We start from the raw sequence: 19,233 nt of genomic DNA, 5'->3' as shown, positions 1-19,233 counted from the left end.
TTCTATTCTCTTCTTGTCTAAATTAGTTATCGCCCACATTTCGCTTCCACACATGGCTACACTCCATACAAATACTTTCAGTAACGACTTCCTGACATTTAACTCTATACTCGATGTTAACAAATTTCTCTTCTTCAGAAACGCTTTCCTTGCCATTGCCAGTCTACATCTTATATCCTCTCTACTTTGACCATCATCAGTTATTGTGCTCCCCAAATAGCGAAACTCCTTTACTACTTTAAGTGTCTCATTTCCTAATCTAATTCCCTCAGCATCACCCGACTTAATTCGACTACATTCCATTATCCTCGTTTTGCTTTTGTTGGTGTTCATCTTATACCCTCCTTTCATGACACTGTCCATTCCGTTCAACTGCTCTTCCAAGTCCTTTGCTGTCTCCGACAGAATTACAATGTCATCGGCGAACCTCAAAGCTTTTTTTTCTTCTCCATGGATTTTAATACCTACTCCGAATTTTTCTTTTGTTTCCTTCACTGCTTGCTCAATATACAGATTGAATAACATCGGGGAGAGACTACAACCCTGTCCCACTCCCTTCCCAACCACTGCTTCCCTTTCGTGCCCCTCGACTCTTATTACTGCCATCTGGTTTCTGTACAAATTGTAAATAGCCTTTCGCTCCCTGTATTTTACCCCTGCCACCTTTAGAATTTGAAAGAGAGTATTCCAGTCAACATTGTCAAAAGCTTTCTCTAAGTCTACAAATGCTAGAAACGTAGGTTTGCCTTTCCTTAATCTTTCTTCTAAGATAAGTCGTATGGTCAGTATTGCCTCACGTGTTCCAATACTTCTACGGAATCCAAACTGATCTTCCCCGAGGTCAGCTTCTACCAATTTTCCCATTCGTCTGTAGAGAATACGCGTTAGTATTTTGCATCCGTGACTTATTGAACTGATTGTTCGGTAATTTTCACATCTGTCAGCAGCTGATTTCTTTGGAATCGGAATTATTATATTCTTCTTGAAGTCTGAGGGTATTTCGCCTGTCTCGTACATCTTGCTTACCAGATGGTAGAGTTTTGTCAGGACTGGCTGTCCCAAGGCCGTCAGTAGTTCTAATGGAATGTTGTCTACTCCCGGGGCCTTGTTTCGACTCAGGTCTTTCAATGTTCTGTCAAACTCTTCACGCAGTATCGTATTTCCCATTTCATCTTCATCTACATCCTCTTCCATTTACATAATATTGTCCTCAAGTTCACCGCCCTTGTATAGACCCTCTATATACTACTCCCACCTTTCTGCTTTCCCCTCTGTGCTTAGAACTGGGTTTCCATCTGAGCTCTTGATATTCATACAAGTGGTTCTCTTTTCTCCAAATGTCTCTTTAATTTTCCTGTAGGCTGTATCTATCTTACCCCTAGTGAGATAAGCCTGTACATCCTTACATTTGTCCTCTAGCCATGCCTGCTTAGCCATTTTGCACTTCCTGTCGATCTCATTTTTGAGACGTTTGTATCCCTTTTTGCCTGCTTCATTTACTGCATTTTTATACTTTCTCCTTTCATCAATTAAATTCAATATTTCTTCCGTTACCCAAGGATTTCTACTAGCCCTTGTCTTTTTTCCTACTTGATGCTCTGCTGCATTCACTATTTCTTTCCTCAAATCTACCCACTCTTCTTCTACTGTATTTCTTTCCCCCATTCCTGTCAATTGTTCCCTTATGCTGTCCCTGAAATTTTGTACAACCACTGGTTTAGTCAGTTTATCGAGGTCCGATCTCCTTAAATTCCCACCTTTTTACAATTTCTTCAGTTTTAATCTACAGTTCATAACCAATAGATTGTGGTCAGAGTCCACATCTGCCCCTGGAAATGTCCTACAATTTAAAACCTGGTTCCTAAATCTCTGTCTTACCATTATATAATCTATCTGATACCATCTAGTATCCCCAGGATTCTTCCATGTACACAACCTTCTTTTATGATTCTTGAACCAAGTGTTAGCTATGATTAAGTTATGCTCTGTGCAAAATTCTACCAGACGGCTTCCTCTTTCATTTCTTAGCCCCAATCCATATTCACCTACTATGTTTCCTTCTCTCCCTTTTCCTACTGTCGAATTACAGTCACCCATGACTATTAAATTTTCGTCTCTCTTCACTACGTGAATAATTTCTTTTATCTCATCATACATTTCTTCAATTTCTTCGTCATCTGCAGAGCTAGTTGGCATATAAACTTGTACTACTGTAGTAGGCATGGGCTTCGTGTCTATCTTGGTCACTATAATACGTTCACTGTGCTGTTTGTAGTAGCTTACCCGCACTCGTATTTTTTTTATTCATTATTAAACCTACTCCTGCATTACCCCTATTTGATTTTGTATTTATAACCCTGTATTCACCTGACCAAAAGTCCTGTTCCTCCTGCCACCGAACTTCACTAATTCCCACTATATCTTACTTTAACCTGTCCATTTCCCTTTTTAAATTTTCTAACCTCCCTGCCCGATTAAGGGATCTGACATTCCACGCTCCGATCCGTAGAATGCCAGTTTTCTTTCTCCTGATAACGACGTCCTCTTGAGTAGCCCCCGCCCGGAGATCCGAATGGGGGACTATTTTACCTCCGGAATATTTTACCCAAGAGGACGCCATCATCATTTAACCATACAGTAAAGCTGCATGCCCTCGTGAAAAATTACGGCTGTAGTTTCCCCTTGCTTTCAACCGTTTGCAGTACAACAACAGCAAGGCCGTTTTGATTAGTGTTATAAGGCCAGATCAGTCAATCATCCAGACTGTTGCCCCTGCAACTACTAAAAAGGCTGCTGCCCCTCTTCAGGAAACACACGTTTGTCTGGTCTCTCAACAGATACCCCTCCGTTGTGGTTGCACCTATGGTACGGCTATCTGTATCGTTGAGGCACGCAAGCCTCCCAACCAACGGCAAGGTCCATGGTTCATGGGGGGGAGGCTCAACATCTTGAAGGTCTCTAATTTGAGTTCATCGCTGTTTTCCTTCCATTCGTCTTGCCAAGCCCGCTGTTTTTAGTTGTGCATAATCGCTGCCGCCAGTTGTCACGACAGTAGACTTGTATACAGGAACAGAAATATTCAAATTCAATTCTGTCTTGATTTAAGCCTTCTAAATATCACGACGGGGAAATATCATGAATGTTACGGAAACAATGCCTTCCATCCCATGTTGTTACCAGTTCATGAACGCGCTCCATCGCTAATGACCACAACGTCGACATCACGGTTAACTCTGTCCTCTTTTTCACAAATAAAGAGGCCCTTAACGACACTAGTATGTTACCTGTCTGAAAGTACCTGGTTCGGTTCCCGATGTCGGAAGTAACTTCCATCACCAGTATGTGACTGGTGAGCGGAAGGGAAAAGGAGGCGTTGGGCGCTGGCTTTGCTGCCCGTGTGTATACTATTCGAGAGAAGTAGGCTGCATATCCTTCTGTCATCATAGCCGTAAGTAAATATACAAACGCAGCGTTACACATTACATGCTGTCTTCACAATCAATCACAGGGCACAGAAATGCACTGGAAGACTGATCTCGAAAGCAACGAAGCTTCGAAAACATGGAGGAAGGAAGATTAGAGTCCAACATCCCGTCGACAACGAGATTATTAGATACGGAGCACAAACTCGGATTAGGGGAAGATGGGAACGAAATCGGTTGTGCCCCCTCAAAGGATCCATCTCGGCATTTGCTTGGAAAGATGAAGGGGAATCACGGTAAACATAAATTTGGATGGTCGGACGCGGATTTGAACGTCGTACTCCCTAATAGGAGTCCAGTGTGCTAACCGCTTCCCCACCTCGTTCGGTAGAGCCCCTTCGAGACAGACAGATGGTTGCAGACAGTGAACTACCTCAATGAACAGGACGTTGTGCTAATACTACTACACTGTGGTAAATACAATAATCCAAGAAGAGGGAATGTATTCGCAACTGCAAATATGAACTACCATCGGCTGTATGCTGGAATGACGACAATAAGAATTTGTGCTGGACTAGGACTCGAACCCGAATTTGCCGCATTACTTGAGCGGTCGCCTAATCTTCGGCTATCTGTGCACGAATCACTGCCAAATCCAAACTTCCACATGTCACATACTGCATTTGTAAGTTACGTATATTCCCGTCCAGGAAACGAAGGAACAGTGCACTGCACTTCTTAATAAAACAAGAATTGCTATTTCGTATTATTTCGCATCCAAGAACAACTGCAGTGTACAAAAAAATTACGGGTTATTATTCTCCTGGAGTCGCTCTTAGCCCCACGAATAGGTCCACTAGCATATGTATTTGCCGTTTCATCCATCTCTTTAAAAGGAAACTTTGAAATTAGGGGAGCTTATACATAATCTCAAAAAGCTGTGGCTTTTATTCTATCCCGCACAACTGTCCGCTTGTTTTAGTAAAATTTGATTATGCAATACAGTGTTTTGTGTTTTGTAATGAAGTCAGGCTAATGTGTTCGTTCATTAAGGGACATACTTATATCTCGCGAATGGCCTTTCCCTGAAACCAACAAAAATAAAAATAAAATGAAAAGGATGAGCTGAACGTTCAGTGGAGGCAAACAAGCACGTAACATCACGTGGGATGCACGTCCGATGGCTGCTGTAATCTGATGCCACGTCAGCGGCTCAGCGCTGTCGATTGTTTCGGAGATTTCCAGGCCACGTGTCAGCGGTCACGACGGCAACACGACCGTGGCCTAGTATAGTGCTTTGTCAACCCTCGTGTTTGGTAACACACGCGGGGAAGCGGCGGAAGGAGGAACATTGAAAGTCTGTTCAGCTTTGTAGGCGGCTTCTTCCTTTCATAGCAGCCCCGCTCCCATACTGATGTATAGACGTGAACCATCTTTGCTGTAACTGGATGTAACCAACACCCACTGCAACACGTGGAGCGGTGTACACGTTTAGAGGCGTTTCTTCGCAGTGGTTTTCCCGTTGCGACGGGTGACAAGTGTGAACTTCGATTACTTGGCTAAACACGATGCAATACACAATTTAGCCGGCCGCTGGTGGCCGAGCGGTTCTGGCGCTACAATCTGGAACCGCGCGACCGCTACGGTCGCAGGTTCGAATCCTGCCTCGGGCATGGATGTGTGTGTTGTCCTTAGGTTAGTTAGGTTTAAGTAGTTCTAGGGGACTTATGACCTCAGCAGTTGAGTCCCATAGTGCTCCGAGCCATTTGAACCAATACACAATTTACCTTTAAGGCAGAAACTGTGCTAAGAAGAATGATCTATCTACTATACCTTTCGTGACGGCAGCCTTGTACAGACACCAGAGAGTATTCTAGTAGTTTTTAACGGTGAGCTGAAACTCAAATCCATCCTTCAGCAAACATCTGTCAGCGTCATGGGAAGGTTCACTGTGAAGTGAGGAAGCCGGATCTGCCCCAAAGATTTAATGCTGTGTTACATCTTACAAAGCGGGTCTAAAAACTAAACTAAACTCCTTCAGGACAGGACTTGGAAGGCCCAACGGAACCGACCGGCCGCCGTGTCATCCTCAGACCACAGGCGTCACTGGATGCGAAAAGGAGGGGAATGTGGTCAGCACACCGCTCTCCCGGCCGTATGTCAGTTTATGTGACCGGAGCGCTACTTCTCAATCAAGTAGCTCCTCAATTTGCCTCACAAGGGCTGAGTGCAGCCCGCTTGCCAGCAGTGGTCGGCAGACCGGATGGTCACCCATCCAAGTGCTAGACCAACCCGAAAGCGCTTAACTTCGGTGATCTGACGGGAACCGGTGTTACCATTACGGCAAGGGCGTTGGCATTAAAAGGGTCTGAGGCCCTAGAATAACAGCGTTTGGCAAGTGTAACTAAGGAGGGTGGAATATGTAAGCGCACTGCGATTATCAGTGTATAATCGACATATTCTTTATTTTCTGTTACTGTTGCCTTTACGGTACTGTCATAACGCTGCTATGATCTGAACGATCGCTGAACGAATTTTAGGCACATAAACCTCAGAAATCTTCGATGACGGAGAAGAAACCTGTGTGACAGGCAGTGGTTTTAGTAATGACAGTTGGCACCTACTGATCGGTGCTTCGGAACGAATGCTGTAACCGCAAAAAGTATTTCAAACTTTACCTGTTGACTTTCTTTCACATTTCCTGGCCCGGGTGGTGGGTAGAAGAGAGTGGGGGTTGGGGGGGGGGGGGGAAGGGGGAATCCTGCTTTAGAGTGGTGTGTCACTTCCGAACGCTTTTTCCGTCCTTTTCGTGACAAGACGATGACGTCACAGGCCAACAGTAGCGTTAGGGCATAATTAAGGACGCGAACATGGCGGTGGCTATAGTCAACTGTAGTCGTGACCCGGAGGATGAAGCCGATACGTGGAATGTTAAATTATTGTTTCATGTTGAACCAAATTCTCGAACGTCTGAGGGATGTCACACTATTAGCTTAGTACAAATTAATAACAAAACGGATTTTTAAGGCTTTGGGTGAATTACCAGAAACCTAAAATCTTTTGCACACGAAGAGAGATCGCCGTTGAAATAGGGGGAAGACAATGCCCCCGACATCTCGTTCCTCATCGCCGCGAAGTTGTCTGTATTAATGGCAAACGTGTTTTCTTCGTGTGTGCAATAACTGATGAAGTCATTACACCGACGCACTTCAGCTGGACGCGTCAGAAGGAAATTATTCTGCGGGTGGAGCAAACTACCTGTGCTGGAGACTGCTACGGACCACCCGCTCACACACAGGCCTGAGGCTGGAAACTAGCAACATTAGACACTTTTTTGCGGTTTTCTGTCCAGCTGTCAGAATGAGTAATAGCGTAATTAGGAGAAACCGCCAGCGCACTTCATCCACAATGGTCTCAGAGACGCTTGGAGCAAAACAGCCTGCAAGGTTAACGCCTACGTCAGGGATTCTGATACATTGCTGCCAGGACATTTATCATACTAGTGGCGCACGCACGCAAATAGCACGTGTTGTTATTTAATAGCGAGAGACACGACCATATCTGTGAAATGCATTGCGTACAAGTGCGTTATTTAGAGCGCAGTTAACGATGCTTTCAATCAAAAATCATGAAACTTTCTATTTCCCTCTCAGAAGGTTTTTAGTTTCAGTAAATCACTATGAGGAACGCTGTCACTGGCATAGGTGACCTGTTTAGGTCGTTTTGTTCTGATTCATTCGTGTGTAGTGTGTGGTCAAAGCTGACGTTATCTGCTGGCCCATTCGCTCTGGTACATGAAACAAAACAGACACATTAGAAATATGAAATAGGTATGCTGAAATCATAGCGATGGATATTCTGACGTTCTGGAAGACAAAAGAAATAACGATGGACGGAAGATAAGGATATAATATTCCGTCGACGATGAGTTCATTAGAGACGGAGCGAAAGCTCAGATAGGTCAGGATGTGCAAAGAAATCAGCCGTGTTCTTTTCAAAAGAGTTATCGCAGCATTCATCTTAATTGTTTTGGGAAACGAAGGAGTCCTAGGTCGGTATGGCTCGACGGGGATTTGGAGCTCGACCATCGAGAACGCACCTTAACAACTGCGTCACCTCGCTTGGTCGTTCCAGACGAGGATGAACTAGAGGAGTAAAGATGGTTAAACGTGAACACTACCAGTAACTTACTTGCTTCATACGAGGAATCTATGGTTTCCGAGCAATTATCATCGAGAAATTTGATGTTTTGTATTAGTCCGTCACTAAATACACGAAAAATAGATATATCATAATTGCAAAGAATAATATTTCAAATTAATTACTGGATGCTATAGCATGTATGACATTTCGTGGTACTGTTTCTAGAGATTACTAAGTGATATTGCGCAGTGGTTATTACACAGAATTCCCAAGATGGAAGAAGGCGGTTCAGATCCTCGACCAACTATCCAAATTCCTTGGTTTCCTCAAATTTCTCACGCAAATGCCTCCAAAAAGGTTTCGGCCCGTGTCCTCCCCCTATCCTCTCCCCATCCTCTGCTTCTCCATATAAGTCGAATGTGGTCACAGGAGAATCCATATCGGGTCTTTCGCTGTAGTAATAAGTAACACTTACCTTTAGGCCACGTATTAGTTGAAAACCTGGACTTGCAACAACTCTACCCAAAGCATGGCTAGCAAATGTTGAGGTGTGCCTGTTACTTTCTGTGACACTAAGGGATTTGTTGAATAAGCAGTGGTAACGCTTAAGTTGATAGCAGTTTCTTGACATAATATGGTCTCAACATAATTTCTGAGATGGAGTTTTAGATTTACTTGTGGGGTACTTTAGAAACAGCTCCCTCAAAATAGCGAAGTCGTAACTCAGTCTTCGGATGGGACACGGTGGTTCGAGGATCTGCGGTGCTGTCATTCACAGTTAACACTACGCGTTGGCTGAGTTAGCATCGTGACTCCATTGTTGAAACACTGTTCAAGAGTAGTGCCCGGAATTAAATATCATTCTATAGGACCACGAGAGTTGCTTAATGCGCTCCAGTTGTTGATTTAAACAATGTCCTGCTGCGAGTATGAGAGTTACTGCGTCAACATTAGAATCAAATTCAGCTCTTTGAACTCAGAGAATTAGAGGGCCTGAGAAATTTCAGTCTCTGAAAATATCGACACAAGGCATTCCGCAAGGTAATATGCCGTTGTCCTTGGGAGTTCCGATCGTAGTGCTGCACCAGCGAGTTGGGATTTCTGCCTATCAGTTGATCTTCGGTAATAAGTCGGAGAGCCTGGGAAAGCCAGAGTACTTCTTGTCGGGAAGTCCAAGAACGCGTACCAGAGGTGCTATTGTGCCGATTATCGACGAGGCAATTTTTGAACTGCATGACGCCGTAAGACAGAGAAACTTTTCTGTACATCTACTTTTAAGTCAATTCTCTGCAAACCACTGTGAAATGCAAGGCATGGGGTACTTCACCCTGTGCAACAGATTAGATTTTCTTCTGATTCTATTCACACGTAAGATTTCGGAAGAACAACTAAAATGGCTGACTCAAGAACATGCCTTGTGAACATCACAGCCGTCCGTTTATGCCATGCGTTTGTAAGTCTTATATGTGCCACCGCGATAAAATAGGAAACAGTGCCGTGTTTTAAAAATGTGGTGAAGTGTGAAATGAAAGCCAGAAGAGTGCGTCCACAATATTTAAACGTATAAAGAATAGCAGATGAAAATGTTTGCTTTGGATAACCTCATCAACCTCTCTGGCGTAATAAACATATAAACCGCCGCCAGAGAGAAAATCGACACACTTTAGTTTCGCTGTGCGAAAAGGAAGTTGTTCTGTAATAGCATCTCTGACGCTTACCGCTTGTAAAACGAAACCGTGTATATTGAAAATGTATTATTTTGTGCTTGATTTCAAAATATAATTCAATAGTTAAAATATTAACCTACTTCGTTCCTTTCTGAAAAGCTCGTCTCCCTGAATTATTAAGCAAATACTTTTTTCTAACAGCCATAAGCCATTGCAGATCACTGATGGATCGCGGCCATAAACCGCTAATAGCTTTATATTTATGTAATATTTTGTAGGCTTCACCTGTCTTCTTGAACAATATTACAGGAATAAAAAGCACTAGAATATTTAGTCTTGTAATGATATAAACCATGAGTGCTCAGGAATAATTTTTTTTGCCTACGTAGAAAATGCTCTGACTTGATCGACTCCGCTACACGAAATCTGATAATAGTGAATGTTTTATTAAAGAATTAACTTGAAGACAAATATTGAACAGATAACCAAAGTAGAGTTTTTTTTTCATTCTGGATACCCAAATGTACATTGTATGTCGAGCATACCTAAACAATTTTATACTACTGACGTCATATACACGAAGCTTTGTCAGGCATATTGGTTTGCAAGATTAATTTTTAACAAGACTTCAGAACCTTTTGCTCACGTAATGTCAAATCATTAACAGTGACAAATGCAAGGCAATTTTCTGTGTTTAGTCGCTGTATTATTTTCACACGCCGAGCAGCTGCGGAGCGCGTGTATGTAAATCATTATAGGCAATTCCGGTCGCGGAACCACCGACCAAGTAAGAACAATACGATCATTCGTTCTTAAACATTAGATATAAAATAAATTCAAATACAAATATACTCTAAGAGAGGGAAGGTCACTCACTACACGTTGCATAGCCCTTTGATACAATCAGGTGCGCTGTAGTCGAGTTTAGCGTACAGAGGTTTGTTCCTGATGTTTAAGGCACTCAAATATTAAACAGAATCATAACGATCCAGAATGGGTGGATTTGAAAAAGTAAGTGTGAGGCTGATGTGCCACGTCTTTTCGATTGTGCAAAACCCCGCGAACTTCAAGAGGGGCTACGTGGTTCGAAGACAGTCCACACAATTCACACTTGATTCTCGATTTAGAGAGACGTATTCGCCAAGTATCGTACCTCTTTGCGTAATGACTTCGTCAGGGTCTTTCGATCCGGTAATGTGTGTTTGCATGGCTTTTCCTGTCTGGAGATATCTGAATGCTTGTTAGGAAATCTCGTCAATGGTGAAAACATCATAAATTTTATTCCGATTTCAAGATGTTAATACTGAGTGACTATGAGGCCTGCACTAACGCCTTATGCAGAGGTAATTACAGAGATATTCTCGTGATTTAATTCGATCGATAGTTCAACTGGAGCCACTTCTGGTTCGGGCAACTAATTCAACTAACAAGCATTTCTTGGTATTACTCAATTATTTTCAGGTTACAGAAGGTAAGTTTGCCTCCAGTCTTTCTGGGCAGCAGCTGATCTGTCGTTTGGTTATGGCGTTCCGTGACAATGTTACATTGTTAGGGAACAACCAACAGTAGATCATTCTAGATGCCAAAAAATTTCCGTTGCGTTACGTGTGTTTCTAGCATTCGTAGACTTAGAGAAAGCTTTTGACAATGTTGATTGGAATACTCTCTTTCAAATTTCCCAAGGTGGCAGGGGTGAAATACAGAGAGCGAAAGGCTATTTACAATTTGTACAGAAACCAGATGGCAGTTACAAGAGTCGAGGGACAGGAAAGGGAAGCAGTGGTTGGGAAGGGAGTGAGACAGGGTTGTAGCCTCTCCCCGATGTTATTCAATCTGTATATTGAGCAAGCAGTAAAGGAAACAAAAGAAACATTCGGAGTAGGTATTAAAATCCATGGAGAAGAAATAAAAACTTTGAGGTTCGCCGATGACATAGTAATTCTGTCAGAGACAGCAAAGGACTTGGAAGAGCAGTTGAACGTAATGGACAGTGTCTTGAAAGGGGGATATAAGATGAACATCAACAAAAGCAAAACGAGGATAATGGAATCTAGTCGAATTAAGTCGGGTGATGCTGAGGGAATTAGATTAAGAAATGAGCCACTTAAGGTAGTAAAGGAGTTTTGCTACTTGGGGAGCAAAATAACTGATGATGGTCGAAGTAGAGAGGATATAAAATGTAAATTGGCAATGGCCAGGAAATCGTTTCTGAAGAAGAGAAATTTGTTAACCTCGAATATTGATTTAAGTGTCAGGAAGTCGTTTCTGAAAGTATTTGTATGGAGTGTAGCCATGTACGGAAGTGAAACATGAACGATAAATAGTTTGAACAAGAAGAGAATAGAAGCTTTCGAAAATTGGTGCTACAGAAGAATGCTGAAGATTAGATGGGTAGATCATATAACTAATGAGGAGGTATTGAATAGAATTGGGGAGAAGAGGAGTTTATAGCACAACTTGAAGAAGGGATCGGTTGGTAGGACATTTTCTGAGGCATCAAGGGATCAACAATTTAGTATTGGAGGGCAGCGTGGAGGGTAAAAATCGTAGAGGGAGACCAAGAGATGAATACAGTAAGGAGATTCAGAAGGATGTAGGTTGCAGTAGGTACTGGGGATGAAGAAGCTTGCACAGGATAGAGTAGCATGGAGAGCTGCATCAAACCAGTCTCAGGACTGAAGACCGAAATAACAACAACAAGAACAACAACGTGTGTGTGTTTGTGTGTCAGAGACGAATCATTCCCGCGGACAGTCCGATAGGCAAATAATATTATTCCATTTGGGCTTTACTGACTTCCAATTAAGGACATCTTTAATTAGGGCAATTTCAAGTGGAGCTTTAATGTCCACTGCTACCATACAAGATACCATACAGACACCATAAAAGGTGGCGCAAGCTTAAGAATCAAGGTCTCGGCCAAATCATCCAATTTTGGGAAAAATGGGTAGAGAAGGAGCACCACCAATTTTTATAGTGGCAGCTTGTTTTTCTATGAGGTGATAATTAATAGTTTATGACCCCCTCTGGTATTCCTCCGCGCGTGGCTGCAGCTGCGGCCGGAGCTGCGGCCGACGGGTACGCACAGCAGAGAGGAAAGTGGTCGCGCAGACGGAGCCCGTACTGAGCGACCGCAGGGAAAGTGGCGGCGAGGCCGTGGCGTGCCGCGCCGCCTCCAGGAAGTCCAGCAGGCCGGCTGGAGTCTGGAAGACAGGCGGCGGGCTGCGCTGCCGAACTCCCCGTCTTCCGGCTGTCCGAAGAGTTTCTCAACTCACTGTAAAGTAGCCTGCAGCCTTTCTGTCAGCCTGCCCTGTAAAGCAACCTCTACGCGAGTCACTCTGGAGTGCGTGGCGGACGGTACTTTCCACGTTGTCACGTACTACGGCGTCTTCCAGTTTCATTCGCGCATGGAGCGCGGGAACAGCCAGTGGTTCAATGCTTACGTGCACAGTGTAAATCGCCTAATCACTCTCGTTTTGCAGTCCCTATGGCAGCGAGCCATATGGAACTGAAGTATAAAGAGTGTTCTAATAAAAAGTAACAACGAAACCGATTGAAATGTGTATCTGCCACTTTGGGATAACGTAGTGAGGCATCTACAGAAGCGAATCTAGCGTCGTCACCACCCCGAAAAACATTCGAAGCTGTGTCCTCACCAGGCAAGGTGATACTTTTTTTTTTTTTTTCTACTTCCGAGGTCCGCGATTCATCGAATTCCTGGAGCACGGAAAGACAGTAACAGTGACGTGTATTGTGAGACGCTCCGTAACATACACAAGTCTGTCAAAAGCAAACGGCATGGACTGCTCACGGAGATGGTGATTCTGCTCCAAGATAACGCGCGCCCACGCGTCTTCAAGGTCACACAAAGTGTAACAGCCAAGTTCAAGTGGGAGGAGCTTGAGCATCCGCCCTACAGCCCAAAACATGTCGCCCTGCGACTTCGACGTGTTTTGGGCGTAAAATAAAATTAAAAAAAAAACTCAAAGGGAAGCATTTCAACTTCAACGACGAAATGGACACAAGGACACGGTGGAGGACTGGCTCCTGTCTCGGCCACAGGAACGACATGCACATACACAGGTGGCGGTAGTGTCGCGTGTTCTAGTTATGAAGGGGCAGTGCATTTGCGGAGCTGTCGTTTGTACTTAGGTGACCCACGTGAAAAGGTTTATGACGTCATTATGGCCGCACGACGGGAATTAACAGATTTTGAACTCGAAATAGTAGTTCGAGGTAGACGCATGGGACATTCCATTTCGGGCCGGCCGGTGTGGCCGAGCGGTTCTAGGCGCTACAGTTTGGAACGGCGCGACCGCTACGGTCGCAGGTTCGAATCCTGCCTCGGGCATGGATGTGTGTGATGTCCTTACGTTAGTTAGGTTTAAGTAGTTCTAAGGGGCTGATGACCTCAGAAGTTAAGTCCCATAGTGCTCAGAGTAATTCCATTTCGGAAATAGTCAGGAAATTGGGTATTCCGAGACATACGGTGTCAGGAATTACCTAGCACCACAGACAAAGCAGTGGTCGCCGGCGTTTACTTAACAATTGAGAGCAGCGGTTTCAGATAAGTCCCGATTTCAGTTGGTAAGAGCTGATGGTAGGGTTCGGGGATTGAGCAGACCCCAAGAGTCCTTGGACCCAAGTTGTCAACAAGGTACTGTGCAAGCTGGTGATGGTTCCATAATGACGTGGGCTGTGCTGACTTGGAATGGGCTGCGTCCTCTGATCCAACTGAACCGATCGTTGACGGGAAATGGTTGTGTTCGGCTACCTCGAGACCACTTGCAGCCATTCATAGACTCCACGTTCCCAAACAACGACGGGATGTTTGTGATGACGGTTCACCCTATCACTGGGCCACAGTTGTTCGCCATTGGTTTGAAGAACACTCGGGGCAATTCGAGCGAATGATTTTGCCACTCAATAGCCCGTCATGAATCCCATCAAACAGTTATGGGGGTCGTAATCGAGACGTTATTTCTTGCACAAAATCCTGCACCGACCGCGTTTTCTTGTTTAACTGAACCGATCATTATCTGGAAATGGTTAGCTTAGAGAGCACTTGCAGCCATTCATGGACTTCATGTTGCGGAACGACGATGGAATTTTTGTGGATAACGATGTCCCTTGTCATCAGGTGCTAGTTGTTCGCGATTAGTTTCAAGAACATTGTGGACAATTCGAGCGAGTGATTTGGTCACCCAGATACTACGCCATGAACCGCATCGAACATCTATGAGACATAATCGAAAGGTCTGTCAGTGCACAAAATCCTTCAACGGCAACACTTTCGTAATTATGGGTGGCTGGAGAGGCAGCATGGCTCAATATTTCTGAAGGGGACTTCAGAATTGTTGAGTTGCTTCACTGTGGAGAGCAAAAGGAGGTTCGACACGGTAATAGAAGACATCCCGTGACGTTTGTCACCTCAGTGTATGTATGAATGTTGAGTAGACAGTGGCTCTGTCTGTCAATAGTTACAAGTTGATTGAATTATCATTTTCAGAAGACCGAAGGAGCCATCTCTTTTACTACCAAAAAGCATTCAACAGCCTAGATCGCATAAATATTTCTTTATTTAAGTCAGCCGGTTTCGACAAACTTTGTCGTCATCTTCAGGTCTTAAAAATCTTTTTGCTATAGAACATGTTCATATTACGTTGGACATCACACCAAGTTGTCATGTGGATAGAATTCAGCACATTATAACAGATGTCATAACTAAAATATTTATAAAATATTTAAAAACATAGAGCACCCTTTGGAAATGGTCATATACGAGGGTTGGAACTTAAATAGTGACAACTATTTATTCACAACCGACACAAAAGAGTTACATGTTTGCACTTGTTACTGTCCTTCAAAGTAGTCACCAGCGTTGTGTAGAACCCGTTGCCAGCGATGTGGAAGGCGTCGTATATCGTTAACAGAGCCTGTTCTGTTGATGGTGAGAATGGAGCCGTCTAAAATTATGGTGATTCTCGTGTACGATTGTGATGGTGTTATCCTAACGCATCACGTCCCTCCACGGCAGACCGTCAATGCACAGTATTACTGTTCGGTTTTGGAGCATCACCTGCGACCAGCTTTGAGAAAGAAGCGGCGACACTTCCTGCGCAGCCCACCCATCATTTTGCACGACAATGCGCGGGCGCATACAGTTCAAACTGTGGCTGCTCTGTCCGGTCGATGGGACTGAGAAGTACTGTACCATCCACCATATTCCCCGGACGTAAGTCCTTGTGACTTTGATTTGATTCCGAAGATGAAGGAACCACTTAGTAGCATTCGCTTCAGAACTGTTTCAGAGATTCGACAGGCAGTAGACCGCTCCATCTGCACCATCAACAGAACAGGCTCTGCTAACTGTATACTACGTCTTCCACATCGCTGGCAACGGTTCTACACACCACTGGTGGCTACTTTGAACGACAGTAACAGGTGCAAACATGTAACTCTTTTATATCGATTGTGAATAATTAGTTGTCACTATTTAAGTTCCAACCCTCGTATATATGTACATATATATCGGGTGATCAAAAAGTCAGTATAAATTTGAAAACTGAATAAATCACGGAATAATGTAGATAGAGAGGTACAAATTGACACACATGCTTGGAATGACATGAGGTTTTATTAGAACCAAAAAAATACAAAAGTTCAAAAAATGACCGGCAGATGGCGCTTCATCTGATCAGAATAGCAATAATTAGCATAACAAAGTAAGACAAAGCAAAGATGATGTTCTTTACAGTAATGCTCAATATGTCCACCATCATTCCTCAACAATAGCTGTAGTCGAGGAATAATGTTGTGAACAGCACTGTAAAGCATGTCCGGAGTTATGGTGAGGCATTGGCGTCGGATGTTGTCTAACAGCATCCCTAGTGATGTCGGTCGATCACGATACACTTCCGACTTCAGGTAACCCCAAAATCAATAATCGCACGGACTGAGGTCTGGGGACCTGGGAGGCCAAGCATGACGAAAGTGGCGGCAGAGCACACGATCATCACCAAATGACGCGCGCAAGAGATCTTTCACGCGTCTAGCAATATGGGGTGGTTCTAATAAAACCCCATGTCATTCCAAGCATGTGTGTCAATTTTTACCTCTCTATCTACATTATTCCGTGGTTTATTAAGTTTTCAAATTTAAACTGACTTTTTGATCACCCGGTATATATACAGGCTGTTACAACAAGGTACGGCCAAACTTTCAGGAAACATTCCTCACACACAAAGAAAGAAAAGATGTTATGTGGGCATGTGTCCGGAAACGCTTAATTTCCATGTTAGAGCTCAGTTTAGTTTCGCCAGTATGTACTGTACTTCCTCGATTCTGATGATCAAATTGTAAATTTTCACAATCAACTTGTGTGAGCTGATGAGAATCCGCACGGAATTGTGCAATCACGTCAACACAGATTTTCTGTGAACGTTTGGGCAGGCATTGTTGGTGATGTCTTGATTGGGCCCCATGTTCTTCCACCTACGCTCAATGGAGCACGTTATCATGATTTGATACGGGATACTCTACCTGTGCTGCTAGAACATATGCCTTTACAAGTACGACACAACATGTGGTTCATGCACGATGGAGCTCCTGCACATTTCAGTCAAAGTGTTCGTACGCTTCTCAACAACAGATTCGGTGACCGATGGATTGGTAGAGGCGGACCAATTCCATGGCCTACACGCTCTGCTGACCTCAACCCTCTTGACTTTCATTTATGGGGGCATTTGAAAGCTCTTGTCTATGCAACCCCGGTACCAAATGTAGAGGCTCTTCGTGCTCGTATTGTGGACGGCTGTGATACAATACGCCATTCTCCAGGGCTGCATCAGCGCATCAGGGATTCCATGCGACGGAGGGTGGATGCATATACCCGCGCTAACGGAGGACATTTTAAACATTTCCTGTAACAAAGTGTTTGAAGTCACGCTGGTACGTTCTGTTGCTGTGTGTTTTCATTCCATGATTAATGTGATTTGAAGAGAAGTTATAAAATGAGCTCTAACATGGAAAGTAAGCGTTTCCGGACACATGTCCACATAACATATTTTCTTTGTTTGTGTGTGAGGAATGTTTCCTGAAAGTTTGGCCGTACCTTTTTGTAACATCCTGTATGATCATTCCATTTTAAATCACTCCTAATGCTTACTCCCAGATAATTTATGGAATTAACTGCTTCCAGTTGGTGACCTGCTATATTGTAGCTAAATGATATTCTTTCTATCTATGTAACATGAAAATGTTTCATTACAAAAAGATTTCTAAGACCTGAGGATGACAGCGAAAATTGTCGAAACCGGTTGCCTTAAATAAAGGAATATTTATGCGATCTATGTTGTTGAATGTTTTTAGCAGGTCACAAGTTGCTCTTCCCGTCGTGTTTACATCAGAGCAGTAGGCAGGCGCGCGGTCCTACCTGCGAGGAGAGGTCGGCGTCGGTGCTGGGGCGGCGGCGCATGGAGTGCGGCGTGGCGCGCAGCGTCTCCTCGTCGGTGTCGAGCAGGCGGTCTCCGCGGTACTCGGTGTAGCGCGCCGCCACCGGGTCCCGCTCCTCGCCGTCCTCGTCCTCCTCGCGCCTCTTCCTGTCCGCCTCCTCCTTCTGGCCCTTCTCCTTATCCTTCTTCTTCTTCTTGTCCTTCTTGGACGAGCCGCCGAACAGCTGCTTCACCTTGTCCATGGCGGACGTGCCCTGCTTCTTCTTCTCCTTCTTCCTGGGGTCCTGCGGCGGCGGCGCGGGCGCGGGGCCCTTCTTGCGCTGGTCCTCGGCCCTCAGGGTGCCGCCGCGCTTGATGGTGTCGGCGCGGCGCGCGTCCTCCGCCTCCGACTCCCGCACCTCCTCCTCCGCCTCCAGCAGCCGGGCGTCGGCGGCCTTCTTGGACGGCTTCTTCTTGCGCGCGCGCCGCTGCTCCTCGGCCTCGTCGTCGCCGTCGTCGTCCTCCCGGTCGCGGTCCCGCCGCCTGCGCTGCTGGTGCTGCTGCTGCGGGTAGTGGCGGTCGTCGACGTCGGTGTCGTCGAGGGCGGAGCGCTGCGGCGAGTGGCGGTCGTCATAGTCGAGGTCGCTGGCCTCGGGCCCGTGCGCCAGCCGCTCCACGCGGATCAGCTTCTCGGAGGCGCGCTGCTCCTTCTGCGTGCGGCTCAGCGTCCGCGTGGTCGTCGCCTGCGTGGTCGCCGCTGTGCTGCCACTGTGCTCCCGCCGCTCTCGCACCTCCCTGCTGCCGCGCTCGCGATCACGCTCACGATCGCGGTCGCGGTCGCGGCCTCTGTCTCGTTCGCGCTCTCGCTCTCGCTCCCTGTCCTTCTCTCGATCGCGGAACTCTCTCTCCCGGTGCTTGGGAGAGGGTTCCCGCGAACGGTCTTCCGCTGGAGCATAGTGCCTGTAAAACACAAAGGGAGATCTCTCATTAGTTATTTACGTTAGGATATGTAATGTATATGTAATATATATACAGGGTGTTACAAAAAGGTACGGCCAAACTTTCAGGAAACATTCCTCACACACAAATAAAGAAAAGATGTTATGTGGACATGTGTCCGGAAACGCTTAATTTCCATGTTAGAGCTCATTTTAGTTTCGGCAGTATGTATTGTACTTCCTCGATTCACCGCCAGTTGGCCCAATTGAAGGAAGGTAATGTTGACCTCGGTGCTTGTGTTGACATGCGACTCATTGCTCTACAGTACTAGCATCAAGCACATCAGTACGTAGCATCAACAGGTTAGTTTTCATCATGTTTACAAATGCGGAGTTGGCAGATGCTTATTTGATGTATGGATCAGCACGGGGCAATAGCCGTGGCGCGGTACGATTGTATCGAGACAGATTTCCAGAACGAAGGTGTCCCGACAGGAAGACGTTCGAAGCTATTGATCGGCGTCTTAGGGAGCACGGAACATTCCAGCCTATGACTTGCGACTGGGGAAGACCTAAAACGACGGGGACACCTGCAATGGACGAGGCAATTCCTCGTGCAGTTGACGATAAC

General features: G+C 45.1%; 1 protein-coding gene across 1 annotated transcript in view; it reads right to left on the bottom strand.

Moving 5' to 3' along the window:
- The window catches only part of LOC126195489 (splicing factor, arginine/serine-rich 19), a 410,081-nt gene that overhangs the window by 198,475 nt on the left and 192,373 nt on the right, over nt 1-19,233 (bottom strand). The window contains exon 7 of the mRNA XM_049934118.1: nt 17,667-18,624. Within this exon, the coding sequence (XP_049790075.1) occupies nt 17,667-18,624 (958 nt within the window). The remainder of the gene's footprint in view (nt 1-17,666; nt 18,625-19,233) is intronic.

This window comes from Schistocerca nitens, chromosome 7 (genome assembly GCF_023898315.1).
Source record: "Schistocerca nitens isolate TAMUIC-IGC-003100 chromosome 7, iqSchNite1.1, whole genome shotgun sequence".
Taxonomy (NCBI): domain Eukaryota; kingdom Metazoa; phylum Arthropoda; class Insecta; order Orthoptera; family Acrididae; genus Schistocerca; species Schistocerca nitens.
This window is presented reverse-complemented; position numbering and strand designations above follow the sequence as displayed.